A 23,032-nucleotide genomic window follows, 5' to 3' on the forward strand; every position below is an offset into this window, starting at 1 on the left:
GGGTGTGTGTGTAATTGTGTAAGTGTGTTGGCATACGGCAGCTGCGGTCGACATCGCCAGTCAAATGAACAAGCGGAAACAATTAGCGTTGTAACATTATTCGTAACATGTCTGTGTTTGTGTGCGCCTCTTTAGTCCTGGCAGTAATTAAGTGTCTCATTAAAAAATGATAAATTTAAATGAAATTATTCCTTACAATGCCAGCAGCCAGACAGTTTCAAGAGCACTTAAAGCATCAAATTTCACAATCAGACATGGTCTGTTTATTTGCCCTGCAGCTTTAAGCTTTTCCGTCTTAAATTTCGACCAAAGCTGCCAAATCCCACAAAAAAGTCAGCTTTCGACAAGGCAAATAAAACCAAGGACTCAGATGGGGCTTCACTATACTTTGGCTATTTGTGGCTTTTTGTAATCGACAAATTGGCGCCTTCAATCCTTTGCCGCCTGCTTAGCCCTGTCTGGCGGCAAATCGAAAAGTTTTCTTCTGCCTTTTAGCTTTAAATTGTTTAAAAATAAAAGTAAATGTAGCGGTCACATTAAAAGTTTTCATGGTTCGCATTTCAATCAAATTGAACTAAATTATTCGGAGCTGTATATCTTCTTTGAAGAATTATTTAAGACTCTGAATTTAACATGAATTTCGGGCGAACAGCAACTTTATTTATTTGACGTTATTTTAGGAAGGTGACTCTTCCATGGAACTACTATGCTATCTCAGTACAAATGTATGTAGCACAGAGAAGGGGGCGTGTCTGACCCCACAAAGTATATATATGTATAGTATTCTTGATCAGTCATTTCAGTTCATATGGACGCAAAGATCTCAGAGATTATTACAGCTAGAATAAGCGATCTTGGCATCCACATTCTCCTATGTCCAAGAAAGTACGAGTTTAAGTATTTTTTCCCTCCCGCTTCCCCGCTATAAGTTATTTTCCATAACTCCAGTTATTAATTATTAACTATAATTAAACATATGTCGTCACGAATGCATGTTTGTATTAAATTTCTTTTTATAATTTAATTTAGTTAATTAATATACTAAGTTATTTTAATTAATTAAAAAATGTTAATTTTTTTATTAATTGTGGGAGTGGCTCAAGGTATTTAAGAGTTAAGCCTGCTCTCTTCTATCCTATCCTATCATTTACTTGGTTAATTGAATATTTTATTAAAATTCTGGTTGCAAAAAACATATATTGCATTTGAATAAAAAATATCACAGTTGACGGCCTTACCTTCAGTATATCGTCTGACATGCAGATGTCGGATCCATGTCACCTGTCGCCTCAATTTGAATATATAATTAATTTAAATGATTAATTTAATAAATTTCAATTTGTTTAATTAATTAAAATGTATATTTTTTAATTTGTTTGTATTATTATTTTGTGTAAGTGGGTACAGAGTATTTAAGAGTTAAGCCTGCTTTTGACTCTAGCATTCCTTTTTTGTTTTTGCTTGGTTAATTGAATATTTTATTAAAATTCTGGTTGCAACAAATATATATTTCATTTGAATAAAAAATACCACAGTTGACGACCTTACCTTCATTTTATCGTCTGACATGCAGATGTCGGATCCATGTCACCTGTCGCCTCAATTTGAATAGATTAAAGTTCTAGTGAGTGAAGCGCAGTGTTGTTCATTGTTTATTAAACAAGTTAAAACAATGAATGTTGCAAGCATTTACTGACAAAAGTTGCAATCGGCCTTTGAATTTTAGCTGCAACTAAATAAAAATAAAAATAATGGTAATGGATGCTGTCCACTCGAGTGACATAAAAATATATTAAAAATTTAAGAACTCTTACGGCAATGGAAAACAGACTATTATAAAACATTTCGGCTAAGCAAAATATATTAAATGTGACCGATTTCTGCTATCTTCCTTAAGGTTGCGCCTAAGCCTTCATCCCTATATCACTTAAATATTTAATAGTTTTGGCCATAAACCATTTACCATATGTGCAGCAAAATTTTGCAATTTAGAGTCGACACGTGTGCGCCATACCAAGAATAACATTTTTATCAATTTCGACACGACAAGCCCTAATGCCAAGCCCGAGCATGAATTGGCCAAAAGGCGGGCACCCAACACCATGGACTATCGGTAAGCTGCCGGCTTTAGCAAAGTGGCAACGACGCGTGATTATGTCGGGCAGCGCCAGATGATAGACACGATGCAGGGCATTTGGAGTGCAACGGAGAAGAGGCAGCGTCGGACCGTTGGCACGACGCACGAGGCATAAAAGACTTGAGCGATTAGTTGGAGCACGTGCAGTGCATGCGAAGCACACAAAGCTCGAAACTAAGCTTGCCACATGGAGAACGATATGTAGTGGCATATAAATAGAAAGCGAAAGCGCAGCTAACCACAGCTGTGTGTTTCCGTTCAGTTGAGGAGCCAGATCCTAAATAGCATATATATTTTAATACCACAAAACAAGGTGTAAGCGATATAAGCCAAAGCAGACATATTTTAAATAAAGAGTAATAAATTAGATGAAATTTTCTGATAAGCGTGCTATCGAAAATAAAATGTTTTGCCATATGATGACCATAGTGTTTCTACTAAGTATAGGAACGCTTAGAGTTCTAGAAAGTGAATATGATTTTAAAACTCTACTTCAAAATATTTACACTAAGGTGAGAAATCGAAAGCAACACTAATTTCAAGAAGCCAAATCTGATATGTTGTAAAATATTAGGAGTTAAGATAGCCCGCCCTTCTTCATAAGTAGATTTGGTTCACAAGTATAAGACTCAGCACTAACTGTTTGTTAGTTCTCAGATATATTAGGTTTATTGTTGTTTGAATTATACATGTATTGATCGTATAGAACATTGTATTGATTATGGAATAAAAATGTTATTTATTAAGCAGCTCTAAGGCCAAAATATCGTATTATCTATAATAAAACCAAATTTAGGTTTTCTTTTGAGGTTTTCTGGAAACCTGTGCAATATTGCTACCAATTTTTTCTACTTTTTTATAGACCTTTCTTGATTTGTTAGCTATACTTGTCGTATACAAAATATACTTACTATGGTAACTATACAGATATTCTTATCTCGTTAAAAAAGTTAACCAAACATCATAGACTTATACGATTAGTTAATTTATTATATTTACAAAATTTTCTCGCTTATGTTCATAAATGCACTGCTCTTGTCTTAAATGGTATGGGAGTTCCTGTCTAAATTGTATAAAGTAGCGCTATATGGCTTTGTTTATTTCTTTAATTCCATAACTAGTGTCTTGAACTAGTTTCGATAAACACAATTCTGATCTCGTCCACTTGACGTCCAGCAGCTCTAATCCTTGCCAACCATTTGTGGACTTGTGGGATTCATGCTGCATAAAATTGGACAACCAGCAGCAATATTAGACGAAAACCGTGTGGCATTAAAGCCAGGGACTTTGGAGTCGGGCAAGGCGCCAATAGCATTTCAATCGTTCTAGCAAGTAGCCTTTGGTGTCGCTTTAGTTGTTGTAATTGTTGAAACATGTGTTTGACCACAATTACAATTACAAGCACACGCCCACTTCTACACACACACACACACATACTAAAGAGCTGCCCACTTGTGTTTTGGCTTTGAGTGGAAAAATTTATTTGATTTATTTCACACCCAAGCGTATTTTCTGCGCCCTGCGGGCATTGGGAATTCCATGTAATTTCTTCGTGTAGACATAAGGAAATTTATATAAATTGCCTCCAAGCTGCTCAGAACAGGCACACATGAGGAAGCGGTGTGTTTGTGCGTGTGTAGTCGTATATCTGCAATCAGTTGCAGCTTTTGTCGCCTTCTTTTTGTGGGTCATGTTTTTTTTTTGCTGCGATTAGCTTGGGGGCTTTGCCGCTGGGCCATGTGACGCAGTCGACCCACATACTCGTACTATATATATAGTGTGTGTGTGTGCAGAGATGTCTGCCTCAGCCGGAAAGTGCGGAAGTGTGCAGACATTAAGCTGACATTGGCCAATTAAGTACGGTAAATGAGCAATCTTCTGACGCAATCATGCCTAAAACGTAGCTAAGCCCAAACTGCCGGCTTGTGCACCTTAAACGTTGCAAGGCAAGTTCATTTGAAACATTGGAGCTGACATGGACAGAGGCTAAAGGTAAATGAGCCATGTGGGCAACCTTAGGCCTGCCACTTTGACTTAATGAATGGGCAACTACGGAAATACGTTTCCAAAAATCTTTCAACTCAACACATGGTACAGTTTAAGCAATGTACACAAAGAGTAACAACTACTATACAAGCAATACACATAGGGAGGGATTGTACATTAATAATAACGAAGAAAAAAATTGTTGACTATATGGAGACTTTACTTCTAATTGTGTTTAACCAATGAACCTTTAAAAGGCATTTTAAAATTGTCCTAACTCTAATGACGAAGACAAAATCTTTGGATGGGCTTGATGTGTAATTAAATGGTAAAAGCTAGCGAATAGTACGTATAAGGCCTTTCAACGCTGGCTTCTTGACAGCTTGAATGCTTGAGTTACTCAGCCATGTTTACAAAACTATTTAATAAAAAGAAATTAAAGAATTAAAACTTAACAAATAAATTAATGAAAGAACAAAAATTAATAGCAAACAAGCATTAAAGAATAAAATAAACTTTCACTTTCCAGCACTTTGTCTCTGAGATCTAGGTGTTCATACGGAAAGACAGATAGACAGTCGGACAGAAAGGGCTAAATCGACTTGTCTTGTCATTTTTTCAATAATATATAAACTCTTTGTCCGTTACATTTTCCACTCTGTACCTTTCATGTAGAGAGTATACCAAAAACTAGGGCAATAGAAAATGTTGAAGAATATTTGGCATCTCCGTGTAGTTTAATTCTTTATGTGATATTTGCTTAAATAATAACAATACCCTAAATTTTAAATAAATGTTCAATAATTTATACAAAAAATCCTTAAATTCAATTCCTACACTGCCTTTCCAACGAACTGTTGAACTATCAAGCATATTTACATTAGCATTAGACAACACAACTATTGAGCGCATTTTTTATTCCGTGTAGAAAAGGTGGCATATTAATGCAATTGCAGTTAAATCTTAATTGCACGAAATTGTCCGTTTAGTCGGACATTTCGTGAATATATATTATAACTTAATATTTTGTTTTGCCTCTCATCTACCTTGATTTAGTTGTTTTACGGTTTCTTTGAGTGCATTAGAAGATTTATTGCGATTTGTCTGCGCTCTAAACATAAAGTCAAGCCCTTCACTTCTGACATTAGCAAGAAAATACTATTCCTCTTGTTTCAAGTTTCGCAGCAAAACCTTAAACCCGCCGCAACGTATTAACTTTCAACTGACCGCCACCGTCACCGTCACTGCCACAGCCGTCGACTGCCTTTTTCTTTTTAACTGTCAACCCATTTCGACTGCACTCGCCAGCTGTCTGGGCCTCATTCCTACCTGACTCTGGATCTGGGCTCAAGTCTTGGTTACAATTCTTTAGCTTTGTGGTTCGCCTTTTGTGCAGATGTTTGTTGTAGACGTTCCGCGTATATTCTTCTCTTTTGATGGCATTTTTTACGCTTCACGCTATGGCGGGACGTCTTTTTAGTCGCTTTGTTCGAAGTCAGCGAGTCAGACGAATAACTTGACCACAAAAGAAGTGGCAGGTGCATGCTGCAAATGAAAGTTTCCATCAAAAGACTGGAAAGCAATAAAGCTTTGGCCTTTGCTGTTGATTTCAGTTAATTGAATTACAAAGAAGGCTGAAGACAAACAGACTGTGCAGAAGATACGCTGATTCCCATTCCATATCCAGAAAGAATGCGGCAACTGACAGATTGGCTGCCATGAGGAAAAAATTCTTAATTTGCTACTCGTCTAACACCCCAAAAAACAACCTCTCTCTAATGCAACTAATTGCAAGGCCACGCTAAGGAAAGTCAATCAAAATTCAGAATGCATTGAAGGGAAAAATAATATTAAATAAATTAAGTTAAGTTATGTAAAACGAAGCTTAAGCAAAAAAGGAATATAAATAAAACGTTTTTGGAATTATTGGCACTGCTCGTTAAAAATGATGATTACAATATTGGACACACACCAAACTAATAAATTGCTTTAATTAAATTTTTTATTTTTCCTATTCTGCAATTCCACTTCTACTTGTATGTTGCAGCACCCAGACTCACACAATTTTGTCATAAATTGCAACCCATTTACATGTCTGCGGCAAAAATTCATGGCCGGTGAAAATAACAGCCCATAATTTAACGATTTCAACAGAGCCACGTAGTGGCTATCCTGCCTCTAACACTAACAAAAATTACAAAAAACAACAAAAAACATGCAGCCCAATCACGTACATAGCACATAAATAACCGTTGGCTGAAAAAAAGTATCAAATTGGCAAAGAATTCGCGCTTTAAAATCATTTGCCAGCTACCACAGGGCTCGCTGCATTAAACATTTATAACAAAAAAAAAAAGAAGAAGAAAAGTGCAACAGGAGCAAAAACAAAACCAAATCTATGGGCGAACAATAACAGAAAAAATGTATTATTTTGTAATATAATTTCTCGAGCGTAAATGTAATTTATCAATTTGTGAGCGGGCCAGCAACGAAAGGGAAAACGAAAAGCAAAGCCCAAAAAAAATCAAATAAGTATGAAAGCCAAAAAACGCAAACAGGCCGAAACATTTTGTTAGTAACATTTGTTGGCAACTTTATGAATGTATAAATGTATGTGTGTGTGTGTGTGTCTGTGTAGGTTTTTTTTTTTGTTCTTTTTGTATTTGTGGGTGGGCTGTCTTTAGAGGCCGTGATGTTTGGTCGGTTCGTTCGCTCTCGTACTATATAAAACGTGCCGCAGGCCTTGCAGTAATTGGCAATAAATGTGTTCATGAATTTTAATGTCGGCTCGTTCGGTCCGAATGTTCGCTTGTTGGTCAGTGACTGACTAAAGCAAAGGCGCAAATCGCCCTCAACCATGCTCCGCTCTGCGTATAACTCATAATTTGGTGCCTTTTGGTCTTAGCCAGGCTTCTGGCTTGAGTTTGCTGCGTAATTTGATTTTTCTTGCGACAAATATTGAGATTTATTTGATTTTGAATTGTGGCGGAGTTTATATTTTTCTATGTTTTTGTTTTCGCATTGCCATTAAATTTAATATAATTTAACGACTCAAATGTCCAGCAAATAAGTGAATACTCGTACATTTACCAAATCAGAACACGAAACATGAGAGCTGCACAGGAAGCCCACACACAAGCATACTCAGGGTACGCGGTCTTCCCGCCACATCCGTGCTGCCACGAGTGAGTGGTTTGATTTGATGAGTTGGGGACCACCGTGCAGGCAAATTTGCACAACTTTTAGTTTGATTTATCATATTCAATTACAAAACGAACGAACGAACGAACAAGCAAAGACGCGCCTGCCTGACGTATTAAATGCCACATCCGCCCAATGCGGCGTATGAGTAATTTAGTTCTTGGTAGCAACCTGCCACTCAACCCATTCCACTACTCCAGCTTACTGACTGCTTCCGGCATTCTGTTTGTCTGAATTCTCGTTTGTTTGTTTCGCCGTCAGCTTCAACTCCATGCCTATGCGTAAAACGGGAAACAGCAAACGGCCAAATTTCGCAGTGTTTAAACATCCAAGATAGAACGGCGAAGGCGGCCAACAACACGAAGCTATGGAGGGAAAAAATATGCTGAAAGCTGATATCAACAACTACTTTAGCCAAGTGCCGCGTTTCCTCAGTCTCAACAAAGATGTTACTTTTACTTTGCGTGTGCCATGTGCTCGACTTTAGAAAGAACCGGCTATACGCAAACAAACTTTCGCAAAAGTCCAAATGGAACATGTAGAACGTCAGCTTGTGTGGGTTTCAGCTTGTAGTTCAATTTACAAGTGTGTGTGTGTGTGTGTGTGTAGGCGTAGCTCTTAGATGTGGTTTTTACTCACAATTCTAGGTTTTTAACGAGCCTGTCCGTCGCTTATTTTTATCATCAATTTCACAAGACAAATTTACCGTGTCATGTATTCGTGGGCGTAGCGTTTGATTTGGTAATATGATTGATAAGAAGTATTTGATCGTTTAAAAATATTGTATCCATCCCATGCATACTGATTGCTTTATTCATAATGTATCCAGTTACAGACCTTTATTTGCAAAATATGCATAAAAAGTGGGCGCCATTGTTTTGGCAACAATTTAACTTCGATGCATTCAAATGACTTTTATTCAGCGTGATTTATTAACATTTTAAAAGCAGTTTCTTAAATACAAATAAAAACTAGACGAGCAGATTGAAGGATATTAAGAAAAATTGTGTCGGCAACCGATAGTGGAGCCATGGATCCTGATTATTTGCACTAACAAAGCTCTTAGAAAAGGTAGACTATGCACTTAATAATATTCAAGTATATAAAAATGATGATAGCATTTTTATAACCATTTTTCATTTTAAGTAAAAGAAAAACATAGCAATTCCAGAGTGTTTATAGAATGGATTCATTGAGATTTGGCTGCTGTAGAGAATCCTCGAGAAAATTGATTATAAATCATCTATACTACTTGTATTACATAGATAGTAAATTATTAAATCTCCGAAACCTTTGAGATTTATGTTGCTTCCTTCTTCTTCTTTTCTAATCTTTTAACACTTAAAGTTCTTTATAATTCGTGTCATTCGTCGTAATAGTTCCAATACAAAATATTATTTAACTTTAAGACATGACTTAACAAAAGCTTTTATGCAACTATTGATCATAACGCTTTTAATCGATAACCATTAGCTTACAGTTTTGTGGCTTTCACAATTTTTTGTGTTTTACACATTTTTCAGGCCTTTGTTCAAACATAAAGAATTTGTTTAATGGGCACATGAAGACCATCAAACTGCAACTGACGTACTTTAGAATTTAGTTTTTGACTTAAAATCTTAGCCCCCCCAGAAAGGATTTACATTTTGAAAGGTTATTTATTCTTCTTAACGTTCGAATATGTTACATTTTTAAATGACAAATTACGCCCCAGGCCAGAAACTAATACACAGAATTAAATATCGTTGAGTAACTTGTAGTAACTCATAACGCAGCACGCACTTTAACAATTGTAATGCCCTGCAGGTGACAACATACGTATACGGATACATAAAGCCCAAACATCAGCACGTAAGTGGACATATCTATTGGAATCTCCGGCTCCTGCTGTGCACATTTCATGCAAGTTTTCTCCCCAAATGCACTTTGGAATATTATTGTGAATTATGCCTCAGTGCTCGATTAAATTGTGCGTATTGCATAAGTTTTGAAGCAGGTCTTAGCACAGGGCTGAGGCATTTTGGAGGTTGTCGCAATTTTTCACTTCTACCGCAACAACTTTGCAGAAATATTACTCAACTGTGCCCAACGGCAATATCCTGACAACAAATCCTCCACACACACACATATAAATATATATGTATGTGTATAGACCGTTCCGCTCTGAGTCCTGAGCTCGCTCACTGAGGCGGCGGCTGTGTGCCAAATATGTAAAATGAAAAATATGCTGCACATAAATCCTGTGGCTTTCACATGTTCCGACAGCAACAGCGTCTCGGCAAAGCCAAGCATTTCAAATTTCCTACCAAACTTGCCTGCATTCTTCCTTTGTTGTGCCATCGTCATCATCCCAGACAAACTGCAGCAGCTTGCAACATTGCCAAGTGCATTCGCCTTTATTTGTTAGCTTTTTGGCAAATGAAGAACAGTACTCGTTTCGTTAACATCCTGCTTAGCATTGTTTAGCACATGCTTCATAATTTTCAATTTCTCGTTGCCCATTTTTGAAGCAATTTCCGTTGCCATTTTGCATTTCCTCTGATCCTTTTTTGTTTTAGTTTCAACCAAAAAAAAAAGCAGACTTCTCTGTGTTGGCAACTGTGTTGGCTTGTGGCGCACTACTAACCACATTGTCCTGTGGCTAATTTATGCAGTTACCAGTGCGCGTTCCGAATGCGACATACAACCGCATTTTATCGCTGAGGCAGGCACACAAGTGTCCAAAGCGCGACCACAAATCACTGACTCACACACACACACTCACATGCATTACATTGTTCCAAGGGTCGCACTTCAAAAAAAGGTTAACTAAACCGCTGACCTTATAGAAAAACAAAAACCACTACAGTAACAGCAACTGCAACGATTGCAACACAGATACCCGTGCACTCACGCACACATAGAAACTTGTCAACATGTGACACCAAGTTGATTTCAATTTGAACGGGTCACGTGGGTTTGTGTGGCTTGGGATTTGTGGAAACCATATTTATGTTTTTTCCTGGCACATACAAGTTCCGATATGAAAAGCATTTTCCAATATCAAAATTTCAAAAATGTTTTTATACAAGTAATTGAGTAAACAATTTACAGCCCTAGATTGATGATATTATTCAATTCTGTCAATTCACTTAGTTGCTCAAAACTAATTTAAATAACTAATGTGGTTTACCTAAAGAAAAGATTTATCAATCATAAACAAACATTCATAGCATCTTCACAATGCATAATACTGTGAAAGGAGCTAAAGGGTATCCCACAATAAATCACAAATAAGGTTTGCACAATTCTAAAGTCTCAAGTCTTCCAGGCTTGCAATATTATTCGAGAGATAATTAAGAAGAAAGTTTCCCTCCCATTATTTTGAATATTATATTTTATTTTTATTGCTTTTCAAGCTACATATATATTTTCAGTCTTGTGTGTGACATGTCTATATCTTATATTTGTTCCCCAAAATAAAAACATGTTACACATTTTTTTGACAATGTCCGTAACAAGAGAACGTAATGAATTAAGCTAATTTTTTTCTTTCTTATTTGATTCATTTGATTCTTAGCATATTGTCTACGTTTTCAAAATCTGAAACAATATAACTAAAATGTATTAAACATAAGGAACTTTGTGCTGAAAGGATTTCTAATATGATGTTTAAATTAATTTTAATATCAGTGCAATTAACATAATTAGTGCAATTACAATTTTAAATAAAACTATTGCTACGTATTTAAATGGAATGCAAAAAACCACCAAATATATATTTGAAATAATTATAGCAAAAGGGATACGTGCGCTACCGTTATAAATAGATTACCAGTTTTACAAATGAGATAGGAAGAAAAGCAGAAGGTGAAAAGTAAAATTAGGTGGCAAAGAGTAAAACTGATTTCAACAAAAAATAACAAAAAGAAGAGGCAACAAAGACCAAGACCACTAATTGCATTTAAACGAAAGCTAAAAATCATTCACTTACCCACCCATCACTTACTTACTTTCTCTTTTCTGTTTTTTGTCTGGCTTTCAGATGCTCTTTAAGTGGTTGCTGTTCTGCCTCTGCATCATGCCGGCCATGTTCAGCACAACGCATAGAAAATGCCCCGCGGAATGCACCTGCAGTATGGATGAGTTGAATCGTTATCAGGCTATCTGCACAAAAGGTAAGTGGCACAATAAACGTGCAAACGACGCGGAAATGAGAATGTGCCGTGTGAGGCAGCGCGTTAAATTAGAATATAAAAGAGACAGCTGTCGTTAGACTGAGCAGCGGAAATGTGCGCAAATTACAAGGATGCCAGGCACTTGCTGGCAGGAGGGAGAAGTGTGGCCAAGATTGTGTGCGATTGTCATAAGCGCAATATCAAAGATAACTACATACTGTAGTAGTTGTATAGAAAATTGAGCTGCTAATGCTGTGGCAAGTCCTCAAACACAAACACACACAGTACTTTTTCCCCCACATATACCAATTACTTTTAAAGTGTGCCATTTATTTCTTTAAATGCCTGACAATTTCAATTTGTTCAGCTGTCATTTGCCGCCAATTCCAGATAGGGAAACTTCCCTATGTGTGTGTGCGAGTGTGTTTATATGTGTGGCTGTGTGTCCAAGTAAGCTCGCGCATCTTCAAAAAATCTATAATTTCAATTTAACGCTTGTTTGCTTTGCACATATTGTAAGTTGGTCTTAGAAGTTTGTTATGTCTCCAACATTTCACATTGGCGTTCCAATTTTGTTTTTAAATGTTGCACAAAATAATCCGCTGCTAAGGCTCAATGCTTACTTTTTAAAGATTCGAATGCATGACGTACGTTAAAATAACTTTTGAAATAAAATGGAAACTTAACATCCATAATTTATTGCTCAAAGCTGATGGATCTGAGAATTAGCTTAAAATCAATGAACAATCAATGAAATGGATACATTTTTTAATCAGCTTTTTGGTTACTTCTGCACAATTGAACTCTTAAATTGGATATTGTCTGATGTGTGTGTAAGTTAGTCACACTTAGTTGTGGTGCCCTTCTCTCTATCTATTTGGTTCAATAATTACTTTTCATTAAACTTTTGAGCTACCGCCCTGAGAGAACGACATCATCTGTTTTAGTTTTCTAAGTAAAACATTTTGCTTATTAAGAGTACAAAGCACACGTCACAACCATCATGACAGAACGCATGATTAAACGAATCCAATGCTACCATAAAATTGAATAATTGTCCTCATTAGGACAGATCTAAAATAAAGAATAAAGATTTTAAAAAAGAGTACAAAGCAAGCTAAATGTTCTACGGTGCACAGTGGGGCCTTCGGACTTTTTTCGTTGCAAAAATCATATCTTCTGAACGGCTGAAGCAATTTTCGTCATTCAAATTTTGTTTGAAAGAAAAATTCTTAAGCTTTGAAACAAGTCATAGCGCATTGTGCTGTGATTTGTAGGAGCTGCGCAATGTGTGCTCAAAGTTGGATTTTGTTGCCAGTGCAATATTTGCCTAATCAAACTAATAAAAAACATTTAATGATACAATTATTTTCAGTTATGTTATATTTTTAGTTTTTAACAAATTAAAAATTGAAAAAAAAATTGTTTAAATATTACAAATTTTTTTTTTAATTTAAAAATATTGAAAATTTTTTTTACATAAAAAAAAATTAAAATAAAATATTTTGTTAATATTTTATGATTACATTAATTTTTATTATAAAGTACTGACAGCTGCAATTATTTACATTAATATGTTTTCTTTAAAATAGTCGTCTACATTCGAAGGAATATCTAATAATTTCACCATGTCCGAAGAATAATTACTAACTAATTCTTTGTGAGACCTCACATGTCTAAGGGATGAAACCAGTGGATCTGAAGAGGCTGACAACATATTGAAGAGATCCTCGTTTTGCCTTATTCGTGACGTCTTGCATGTGTTCAAATATCTGAATTTTTTATAGTCCTTGTTCCTCGACTCTTGGGCTTCCTCTGACATTTCTCCAATTGGTCATGAAGTGTTACTTGCACTGACTGTTCCGTCACTATTGTGGGCTGAGGTACTGCCTCTTTCTTAGCCGATCCTATTTGTTTGTACCCAGGAAGAACATCAACATTATGCCGAATTAGGGAATGTCGCAATATTAAATATTTTTCCTTTGACAATCCCAAATCCATAAACAATGCCAAAGCCTCATCGGCACTGAACTGCTTTGGCAGTAAGTTTGGCGGAGTAGGAATGCTTTCCTTGATCCTTTTAAGTCGCACTGGGCTTGCGTCAGCAACCGCTTTTGTGACTTGCGATTTTATTTTTTCCTGATCCTTGGTGTATTTCATGGACAGCGCCTCCGACAAGTGATCCGTAGCTATGGCTTCTGTGACATCGACAAGCTTTCTTTTTCTTGTAAAATCCGAGCATTCTTCAATGGATTTCGTTGGTCTTCCTCTGGCTCGTCCAGTTGATGTAGAGGGTACATCGTCCATTGATGTATCCAAGTACGTAGTCGTTGATAGCCAGATTTCATATTTTAAATCAAATTTCTGCTTGCTATATCCTACGCTTATCCATTTCTGTTTGATTTTAGAATAAATTAATTTAAGCTTATTTCTCAACATTTTTTGCTGATCTGCACTTTCCAGAGCATCATACAGCTCTTCCAGAACAGCTTCTTCAAATTCCTTCTCATCATTGGAATTCCTAAATAGATCAAATAATGTTGCATTTTGCACAGCCATGTTAAAGAAAAATCACTTTTAAGGTATTTAAACGTAAATTATATTGAAAAATACTATTCACTGCTAGTTAGACACAACTGATTGCTTTTTAAGTCAAAATTCGACTATTACGCTGCACCAAAAATATTGGCAATATATACCATTTCTAAACGCATACCTAAGATAATAAACTAAAACCTCTTTTTGCCTGTTCAAATGCTTTAAAGCAAAGAAATTACAATTCATGAAAGGGTCAAAAAGATTGCAAGACCTTCACCTGATATTGTAAATTACACTACCTGTAATAAATGTTATGCATAATTTTGGTTGCACAATATTAAATGTGGATCAAATAGGACCGCTTAGGTATATTTTTGTATCCATAATGCTAAATACAATGTTCCTAATAGCCGTTACTGCGAATCTACCTGCAATGCATTCTTCTTCTTATACCCGCGGCAGCGCCTTTTTCGCTGATTTTTTTCCGAAGTTGCGGCACTCTTTTTGCTCTGGTGCACACCGGCGGATCCGGGCGGATGAAAGTTTTATTGCGTTAGGTAAAAGAATATTTAGAGAACATATTTTGAAAATATGGGAGAGGTACTTTTGGGTACTTTTTTTGTATTTTCCATCAAAGTTGAAAAACACCCTAAAAATAGGTAGTTTAAAAAATAACGTTTTCTAGATAACTACAAATACGAAAGACATAGTTTTTATTAAATAATGCATAAAATTAATTCATCTAGCAATACAAATCAAAACATCAATGATTCGTTTCATAACTTAGCTAATATTATACCTGAAAGATGAAGTATTTGCATCAAATTGAATTAATTGTTGCGAGCTTAAAAAAGGGTCGACTTTGAGTGCACATATGTCCTAAACTATAATTACGATTTTTTTGAGAGTAAGATTTTCGTAATCTTTGGAAAAAAAAACTATTAGACACGTTTATTCATTACTCCCAAAGCGTTCATGAAAATTTTGATTTTCGCAAGCTGTTTCGGCCTAAGGCCCCACTGTGCGGTGTAGCGTATAGAGCTTCCGTGCAGACGAAAATAATTTGTTTATTTGTTTTTCAGCCGTATGCATATATAATATTTCTCGCTTGTTAATTACATTCATGAGCAATTTAATTATTCATTTTTTCCTCACTTTTGTTTTTAAAACGTTTCTATTGATGAATAATGCTAAATAAAACAGTAAAATATATACTTAAAGAATAAATGAATATTCACAACTAATTACTATACTGAATTTCTGGTTACTATGAATAAGGAGACCTTGCGGCAAACATTGATACTTTTAATTTCCTCAAGCTCAATTTTATTGATTTAGTCTGGATTTGTATTATCCTTTTAATTAAGTTTAGTTATCTTTCTCACTTTTGGTCAGTGGAACTCAGGCAGTACATTCCTACAAATCTACAATCCTATCCATACTTCGCTAAATATGTTATTCAACCATGAATGTTTTTCGATATTTACGTATAGCAGAAATGCTTGTAATATATACATTCAAGTATGGCACAAGCTGATGTTTTATTTCTATGCCAAAATAATAGTCATCATCACCAACACGATATATTGAAATCCTTAAATATTAGCTCATATAGCATGAAGGGCGTTATGTATCCAAAAAGTCTGCTTTTCTCTAAATTATAGCATAATATTTTCACCTAAAAAGCTTCATGTACTTCCTCTAATTGCTTCAGAAGACAATTATGTATGTGCCTTTATTTCATAAACGTTTAAAATTGGCATCCTGTGAGCAGTAATTTTATGAAAATCAATCTTAATGGTCATATATCATAAGTAGTACTGTGTTGGAAGAACAACAATAGCAATAAAATGCCATTAACGGCATTTACCAACGCCTTCAAATATGTTGCAATCAGTGTTAATTCTTTGCGTTTTTATGCAAATTCACGAACGACCAAAAGTGCAAGCCTCATGGCCATACACACAATAAATGCATTATAATGAAACCGCAACAACAACAGCAATAATGGTGGATAATACAAAGTGTTGAGTACAAAGCGCTGCGTGCGCGTGAATACAACAAAATTGTATAGCATACAAATGGGGGCAGGCAGCAAGCGCTGCAACACAATGGCAATAACAACAAGAACAACGTGTAGCAGCAATTTAATAGAAACTGCACTCGTTGAATTATAAGCTTCAAATGCTGCCGTCCACCATCAAAAGCGACAAGGACGGACCCAGAGCGGCACATTGTTTGCATACACAAATGGTAGAGTGCCGGACCAGACCGCAACTGAAGTTTTGTCTGATTTTAATGATCTCATTGTTATTGTTGTGGCTCTTGTAGTTGGTATATTGTAGTTTTTGTAGCTATCATAATGGTGCTGCATAAATTTAATTTAAGTGCTCCATATATATTTGTAATTGTGTCAACAACAATTAAAGAACTCTTTTTCTTTCCCCTGGCAGGCGGCCTGAGCTCTCTATCGCCCAATCAACTGGACAAGGATGTCAAGGTGATCATTATAAAAGGACCTCGTAATACCATTACCATTGGACCCGCTCTGCGTCAGTTCATGCAGCTGCAGGTGTTGCGCATCACAGACTCGAATCTTCCTGCTATTGGTGCCGAATCCTTTTGGGGCCTGAAATATCTGCGCACATTAGGTGAGTAGGAAGTAATGGGCAAGGCATGTAATCAAATTTATGTGCTGCTGCGCTCTGTGATTTTATAAATGCGCTGCAATAAAAAGCCCGATACGGGCAGCAGCGACAGCATTTTCAATTTAACTAACCGAAGAAGGCAAGAGTAGTTAAAACGCCACGCCATAATATGCAAATAACACAATCAAAAAAGGGACAAAAGGCGGCGGTGCTCACCGTTTGTGGTGCAACAGAAGCAAAGACAACGGTAACAGCAGCAGCATCATAAAAAACCAAACGGAAACCAAATAAAGCTTGGACGTTAAATGAGCGCAGTGGCCATTGCCATTGCGAGGATAACGCTTGTCAATAAAATTGAAATTGATGCGCCAAACAGGAGCATTGGCAGCAGTAGCACCACCAGCAGCAGCAGCAGCTGGAACAAAAAGCAAAGCAGCAATCAAACAGTAACCCAGCCGATATATACAAAAAAAAAACCAACAACAAAAATAAGATTGAAAAAGCAAAAACAAATGTAAAGGCGATGCGTCGATATCGTTTGCGCTTTAAACTTGTTTATTTGTGTTTTATTTGCGCGTCTGTGTGTTTACAGCCAGACCAAAATACCAACCAACCAACCAATCCATCCCTGTTCCCATTCGAATTCTCATTGCTAGCCTCATCCCCACTGCCACTGGATGAGCGAAGCTTATTTACATGCCCATGCCATTGTTTCTTTGTTCTCCTGCCGTTTGGCGTTTCATTTGCTTGCCAAAAGTCAAAAGTTGGCACAACAACAAAAATAATACCAACAATACGAAGCACATTCTGGCATACAGTTGCCTGCAAAAAGTTGCTCTGCATTCGAAATTGGTAAGGGATACGCTTCATAGTAAATGGATATGGAAAACGCATTGAGCTAAGCAAATGGGTTTCATCTTTTTTTTCTCTCTGCACCCGCCATTTCTATTTAAATTAATTTTCCAAATGTTTAAGTAGGCGTGGCTCCCTTCTAAATTGCTTCAGCACGAAAGGCAACAACAGCAACAGCACATAACAAACAAATCTCTGGTATGTGTTTTGCCTGGCTTCCAGCTAAAAATTACTGTCTCTGCTGCCTAGACAAAGGGGCGTATGAGCAATGTTTTGTGTGTGCGTGTGTTTGTGGCAACTTTTTGCTATTCATTTCATTTAAAATATATTGTAGTACTCGTACATTCTTGCCCTACTTGTCCAACATGTATTCCTTTGCTGTAGTTTAAGTTTTAATGAACCAAACTTAACACTCACACATGCTTGTTTATTCGTAATCAAATTTTAATTTGTTTACTTCAATCAGAAATGTGTTTATTTACATATCGTATACTGTGCATTTTTGCAATTGAACTGCATGGCACATATATGAATATGTATTTATTCTTCGCCTTTGATTACAGCCAATTCAGGTGGGCTGCTTGTTGGTTCATCGCATGGCCAGCGGTAGTTGTTAATAAGAAGTGCGCTTGCACGGCCCATTGTTTAACAAATATATTTCATAATTAAATTGTTTTTTCTTTGCACTTTTAATTGGTACACGACAAACATAAATCGTGTTCAACGCTTACGATTGCTGCACACAGATCTCTCAAAGAACAACATAACGAACATAACAGAGAACAACTTTCGAGGCCAGGATAATCTGCATGAGCTGGACTTATCGAAAAATAAAATACTACGCATGGCCAGTTCAACGTTTCGACACTTAACGGTAAGCTACTGCTTTAAATTGTTGCTCATTACTCTTTTAAAGACTTTTAGTAATCAGTAAGGGATTTGTTGTGATTTTCGTTTAAGTACTTTCAACAATTTATAATATTTAAAACGACTTTATTTTAACTTGATTGCACTTCATGGCACATACTTTTCAAATAAGATCAAGCGTTTTTGAGAAAGCGGATATGCAGCTGAATCAACAACCGGCGGCACCCTTCGAACCATTCACTTAAGCCCGATCTAAAAATAAATTATACGAAATTAAACCAATTGACTTTAAAGAAAATCCATTCTGTTGAACACCCACAGACTAATTAAATCGAATAACAGATTTAATAATACATTTTTGTGCTTCTGATATCAATGGACTCTGTTATTTTGTGGTAAATTCTGGAAAGTTTTTTTGACCATACTTTTATTATTCATGTCTTCTTAATAACTTTAACAACCGAAAAAGTACTGAAGTTTCATCTTTCAGACATATTTTAAAAAATTTTCTCTAAAGAGTTTGAGATCAAAGGAATGAAAACCAAAGCTTTTTCTAAATTAAGTTTTGACTATATAGTAATTTTATTTATTAGTTACTACCTTTAAGTCCAAAATCATAAAATAAATTGTATCTCTGGGGTTATGAACAAATCTAGCACTTTTGAAATTGTATTAATAGGGAACATTTATAAGATATAAATTTTCCAATCTGTATTATCGTCAAACAAGACATTTATTTTAAATTAAGAACAGACAAACATGCGTAAACATAATCCAATACGCATGGTGCTATAGCCACAAAGTCTGATTTGCTTCTTTCCAAATACAAGTTGTATTTCTTGCTACTCTAAATATTTCAGTATTTTATAATTTCGCAGTTGCTCATCGGTATTTGTGATATACTATAAAGTGCATTGGGATATATTTTGTGGAATTTATTAATAGCATCAAAGTGTTGCAGACATTTTGCGGGCCACAGCAAAAGTTGTACGTACCCGAATTTAAGTTTGTCCTCGCCCAGTCGTACCTCTCCTATCTTTCTCCCCTTTCCTCATCCATTCGGTCTCGGCGAACGGAAGTGCCAGTGCACAAAACTTTGGTGTCTTCAATTTGCTTTCGATTTTTGCTTTTGCGCTCGCAACTTGCCGTCCGCTATTCCGACTTCCGCTGCAGCATGCCATTTTGTTTTTGAAACTTTCTCTGTTCTTCATTTTTTTGTTTAGCAGTTTCCGGGCCTGTAGTTTTGCTGAAGCCCGTTGGCAACATTTGCCCGACTTATGAATTATTAGCCGACAAATAGCATTAAAATTATTAATTGAGTGTGTGCAATACAATCACCTTTTTTCACTCCCCACTCTTTCTCTGTTTGTTTTAATGTACGCAGGAGCTGCGACGTCTTAGCCTGGCTGATAACTCAATTGTGGAGCTCGTGCAGCGTAACTTCTTCATGCTGAGCAGACTCAAGTACCTGGACTTGAGCGGAAATCCGCTGCAGGATTTACAGCCGGATGTGTTTCGCGATGTGCCGGTGAGTAATGACATGAACGACGCAGAAGCGAAAACAACAACGGCACGCAACTCACGCACTTTTCTTGTTCATTGTTTTCGGTTTGCTCCTTCGTCCTACGCAGGAACTCAAAGTATTCAAGTGCCGCAATTGTCAGCTGAAAAAAATCAATCCACAGTTGTACAATTTATTGCCGCTCTTAAGCGAATTGGATTTGGGACGGAACGAGGTTTGTCGGCTTTCATTTGTTCTGTTGCCTTGGCTCTAGCCCTTGCCAATTATTTTCGCCCTTCTTGCAGTTCAAATTCCTCGACAAGGACGAATTTCGAGATGTAAATCGTCTGACGAAAGTTTTACTCGACGGTAATCAATTGTCTGTGGTCGTGGACCAGCTCTTCCGGATGCAGAAAAGTCTTAATCACTTGGGTAAGCTAGATGATGACTCCATCCTCCTCCGCATTTATTTATAGAAGACGACCCTTTTCCATTTATTGACTCAATCTATTCATTTTAGATTTATCATACAATCGCCTAGCCAAGGTGCCCAATGACTCGTTCCTGCATTTGAATAATTTAACCTTTCTGGACTTGTCCTACAATAAACTGGTGCGTCTGGAGCCGCAGTCCGTGCGTAATCTGACCAACCTGCAAACTCTCAACATCAGCGGCAATGTGCTAATGGATTTGCTAGAGATGCGTGAAACCTTTGAGGTAGGCAGCATCAACATCAACATCAACAACAACAACAGCTGCTCATTACACATTCATCTGCAATTTGTATGCAATTTTGTTAACAGATGATACCACAACTGACGCATCTGTCCATTGCCGATATGGGCCAACTACCAGTTGGCTTACTGGTGCCCTTCAGACAGCTGCGCTATTTGAATATATCTGGCAATTCGTTGGACAATATGGCACTGCAAGTTATTGCCCCGTGTCGTGAGCTGGAGGTAAGTTTTCGGTAGCCCAGCAAAAAAGTGATTGAATGCCAATTGAATGGGTGTGTGTTGCTTCTGTGTTGTATTTCAAGATTTGTCGCCCTGCACAAAAGCTTGGCATGTTTTATAAATGGCAACAGCAACAACAACAGCAATACAACCAACAACACTCAGCTGCGGCCCATTTTGCCATTGTTGTGATTGTCGTGTGTCCTGTTGCCAACACAGCATGCATGTTTCTCTGCCTGCCTGCCTGGCTGTCTGTCTGTATTTATTCAACTGCTGATAGCTCTTTGACCGATTGAAAAGTATTTCGCTTTTGTAACAATTTCAAAATGAAAATGCTGCCGTTCAGACGGCATTTTTGGCTCATGGATGTAAAGTTTTGAGTCCGTGCTCTATTGGACTAATGGAGGGGGGAGTGTGGCGGTACGAGACGTATATTGATAAAGAAAACATATTGGCAGACAGCAACAAAGATGCTACATACTATTCTAACTACTGCTAACCCCACCCCCCACCTTATAACCCACCCTAAACACATGCAGTGTCTGCAGCTCTAAGAAAAATATGACCTCCAATTTCGTTATGAAATTATATGGCTATTTAAACTTAGATTGTTGCTCTTACTTTACGTACAATAAGGCTGTTCTTCGTCAAAATGACTACAGGCGATTGTAAATTGTTCCTGTTTGATCTCAAAGCACAAATTTTAAATTTTGGAAGTGAAACTTCTTATGAGGGGTTTGAATGCTGGATCGGCGAGTTCTATAGCTATTTATAGAAGTATTCTAGCCATTTTCTAGCGGGTTTTCTATATCTTTTAGTTGTGTTATTTTTTTTTACATTTTGTGGAAAATTTTTAGCGGATTTTCTTCGCTTTTTCTAGCTACTTATAATTGTTTTTCTTGCGATTTTATAGCGGGTTTTCTAGCTATTCATAGCGGTTTTTAAATCCACTTTCCAGCAATTTTCTAGCTTGCTAACCAAAAGCGATAACCATTTTCTAACATTAGCTCAATCTAAGTCGTTCCAGTACAACCATTAAGTTTCACTTCTATCGCGTGTCGCCCTGACACACAAATATTTTATTTTATCTCTTAAAATCACGAAACCAACCTTTTTACCATCTCTTGTTTATCCAGCTTGAGAAATGAAACACAAACAGCTTAGCCCACGAACTCAAATGGCATCATCTGCTTGGCTCTCTGTTCGTGTCCTCGCTCGTTCGCCGTGTCATTCTGCAGAATCGGTTGTTGTCGTATTTGTAGGTTTCAGGTATTATTTTCATTGTTTTTGTTGTTCACCATGGCAAATGTATTTCGCAACAATAATCATTTTATGCACATTAAGCCTTTCAATTTAATTGAATTTAATTATATATGTATATACTTCAGATCTAAACCAATTTCGTCATTGTTTTCGTAGGTCATGTTTTTGTTGTCTCGCTGCTGGCTTTCCTTTGGCATGTGTAAGGCCACTGGCCATTGCCTGACCTAATCGCTTTTTGATAAGCAAATTGCAGCTTAGAATTTTGCAAGGGGTTTGAATAAAATCATTTTATATAAAAGCAGCTACATCCTTCGAATCAGGGAGATGATTACAGCGCAAATGGGGGAAATGCCAACGTACATTAATGCACATTTCATTTGAATACCTTACCCTGAATTGTTGTGTCTCTTTTGTCTGACAGTTTCTGGATTTATCACGAAATCAATTATACGGCATCAGCGAGGACACAGCGCTGCGCATTCAAGGCATTCGCAACGTGCGCCTTGACAACAATCCTTTGATATGCGATGAATGTCACATGGGAAAATTAATAAATGTTGTGCGACAGGTGAGTGCATACAAAACGATAATGAAATGAGGAGCAGAACAAAAAGATTGCCGTGCATTGGCAGCCAACATAAATTGCAATTTATTGTCAAAGTACTATTATGCTTTTCGGATTCATACATTTCCTCATATGTTTGTCTGAATTATTTATAGCTGCAGTGGAAATGGGATACATATCCGATTTGTTTTCTGCCCAAAAGTTTGCGTGGCGCCGAAATCAACAATTTGGACATTGGCGGCCTGCACACATGTCTTGATTACATCAGTGATGAGGAGCAGAATGCTGCCAGCACTTCGTATAATTTTCTTGAGCACGGTGAGTCTAAAAGTTGTGTGCAATTAATTAAATGAATTTGTTT

At 36.8% G+C, this 23,032-nt stretch overlaps 1 protein-coding gene across 1 annotated transcript in view; it reads left to right on the forward strand.

Annotated features, from left to right (window-relative positions):
* The window catches only part of LOC115630776 (insulin-like growth factor-binding protein complex acid labile subunit), an 82,171-nt gene that overhangs the window by 55,483 nt on the left and 3,656 nt on the right, over nucleotides 1–23,032 (forward strand). Inside the window, exons 4-13 of the mRNA XM_030527431.1 lie at nucleotides 11,349–11,481; nucleotides 16,473–16,670; nucleotides 18,266–18,393; nucleotides 19,771–19,914; nucleotides 20,018–20,122; nucleotides 20,193–20,319; nucleotides 20,408–20,604; nucleotides 20,691–20,846; nucleotides 22,528–22,674; nucleotides 22,827–22,989. Coding sequence (XP_030383291.1) covers nucleotides 11,349–11,481; nucleotides 16,473–16,670; nucleotides 18,266–18,393; nucleotides 19,771–19,914; nucleotides 20,018–20,122; nucleotides 20,193–20,319; nucleotides 20,408–20,604; nucleotides 20,691–20,846; nucleotides 22,528–22,674; nucleotides 22,827–22,989 — 1,498 coding nt within the window. The remainder of the gene's footprint in view (nucleotides 1–11,348; nucleotides 11,482–16,472; nucleotides 16,671–18,265; nucleotides 18,394–19,770; nucleotides 19,915–20,017; nucleotides 20,123–20,192; nucleotides 20,320–20,407; nucleotides 20,605–20,690; nucleotides 20,847–22,527; nucleotides 22,675–22,826; nucleotides 22,990–23,032) is intronic.

The sequence above is a fragment of the Scaptodrosophila lebanonensis genome, unplaced genomic scaffold (genome assembly GCF_003285725.1).
Source record: "Scaptodrosophila lebanonensis strain 11010-0011.00,11010-0021.00 unplaced genomic scaffold, SlebRS2 tig00001410-arrow-pilon, whole genome shotgun sequence".
Classification (NCBI taxonomy): Eukaryota; Metazoa; Arthropoda; class Insecta; order Diptera; family Drosophilidae; genus Scaptodrosophila; species Scaptodrosophila lebanonensis.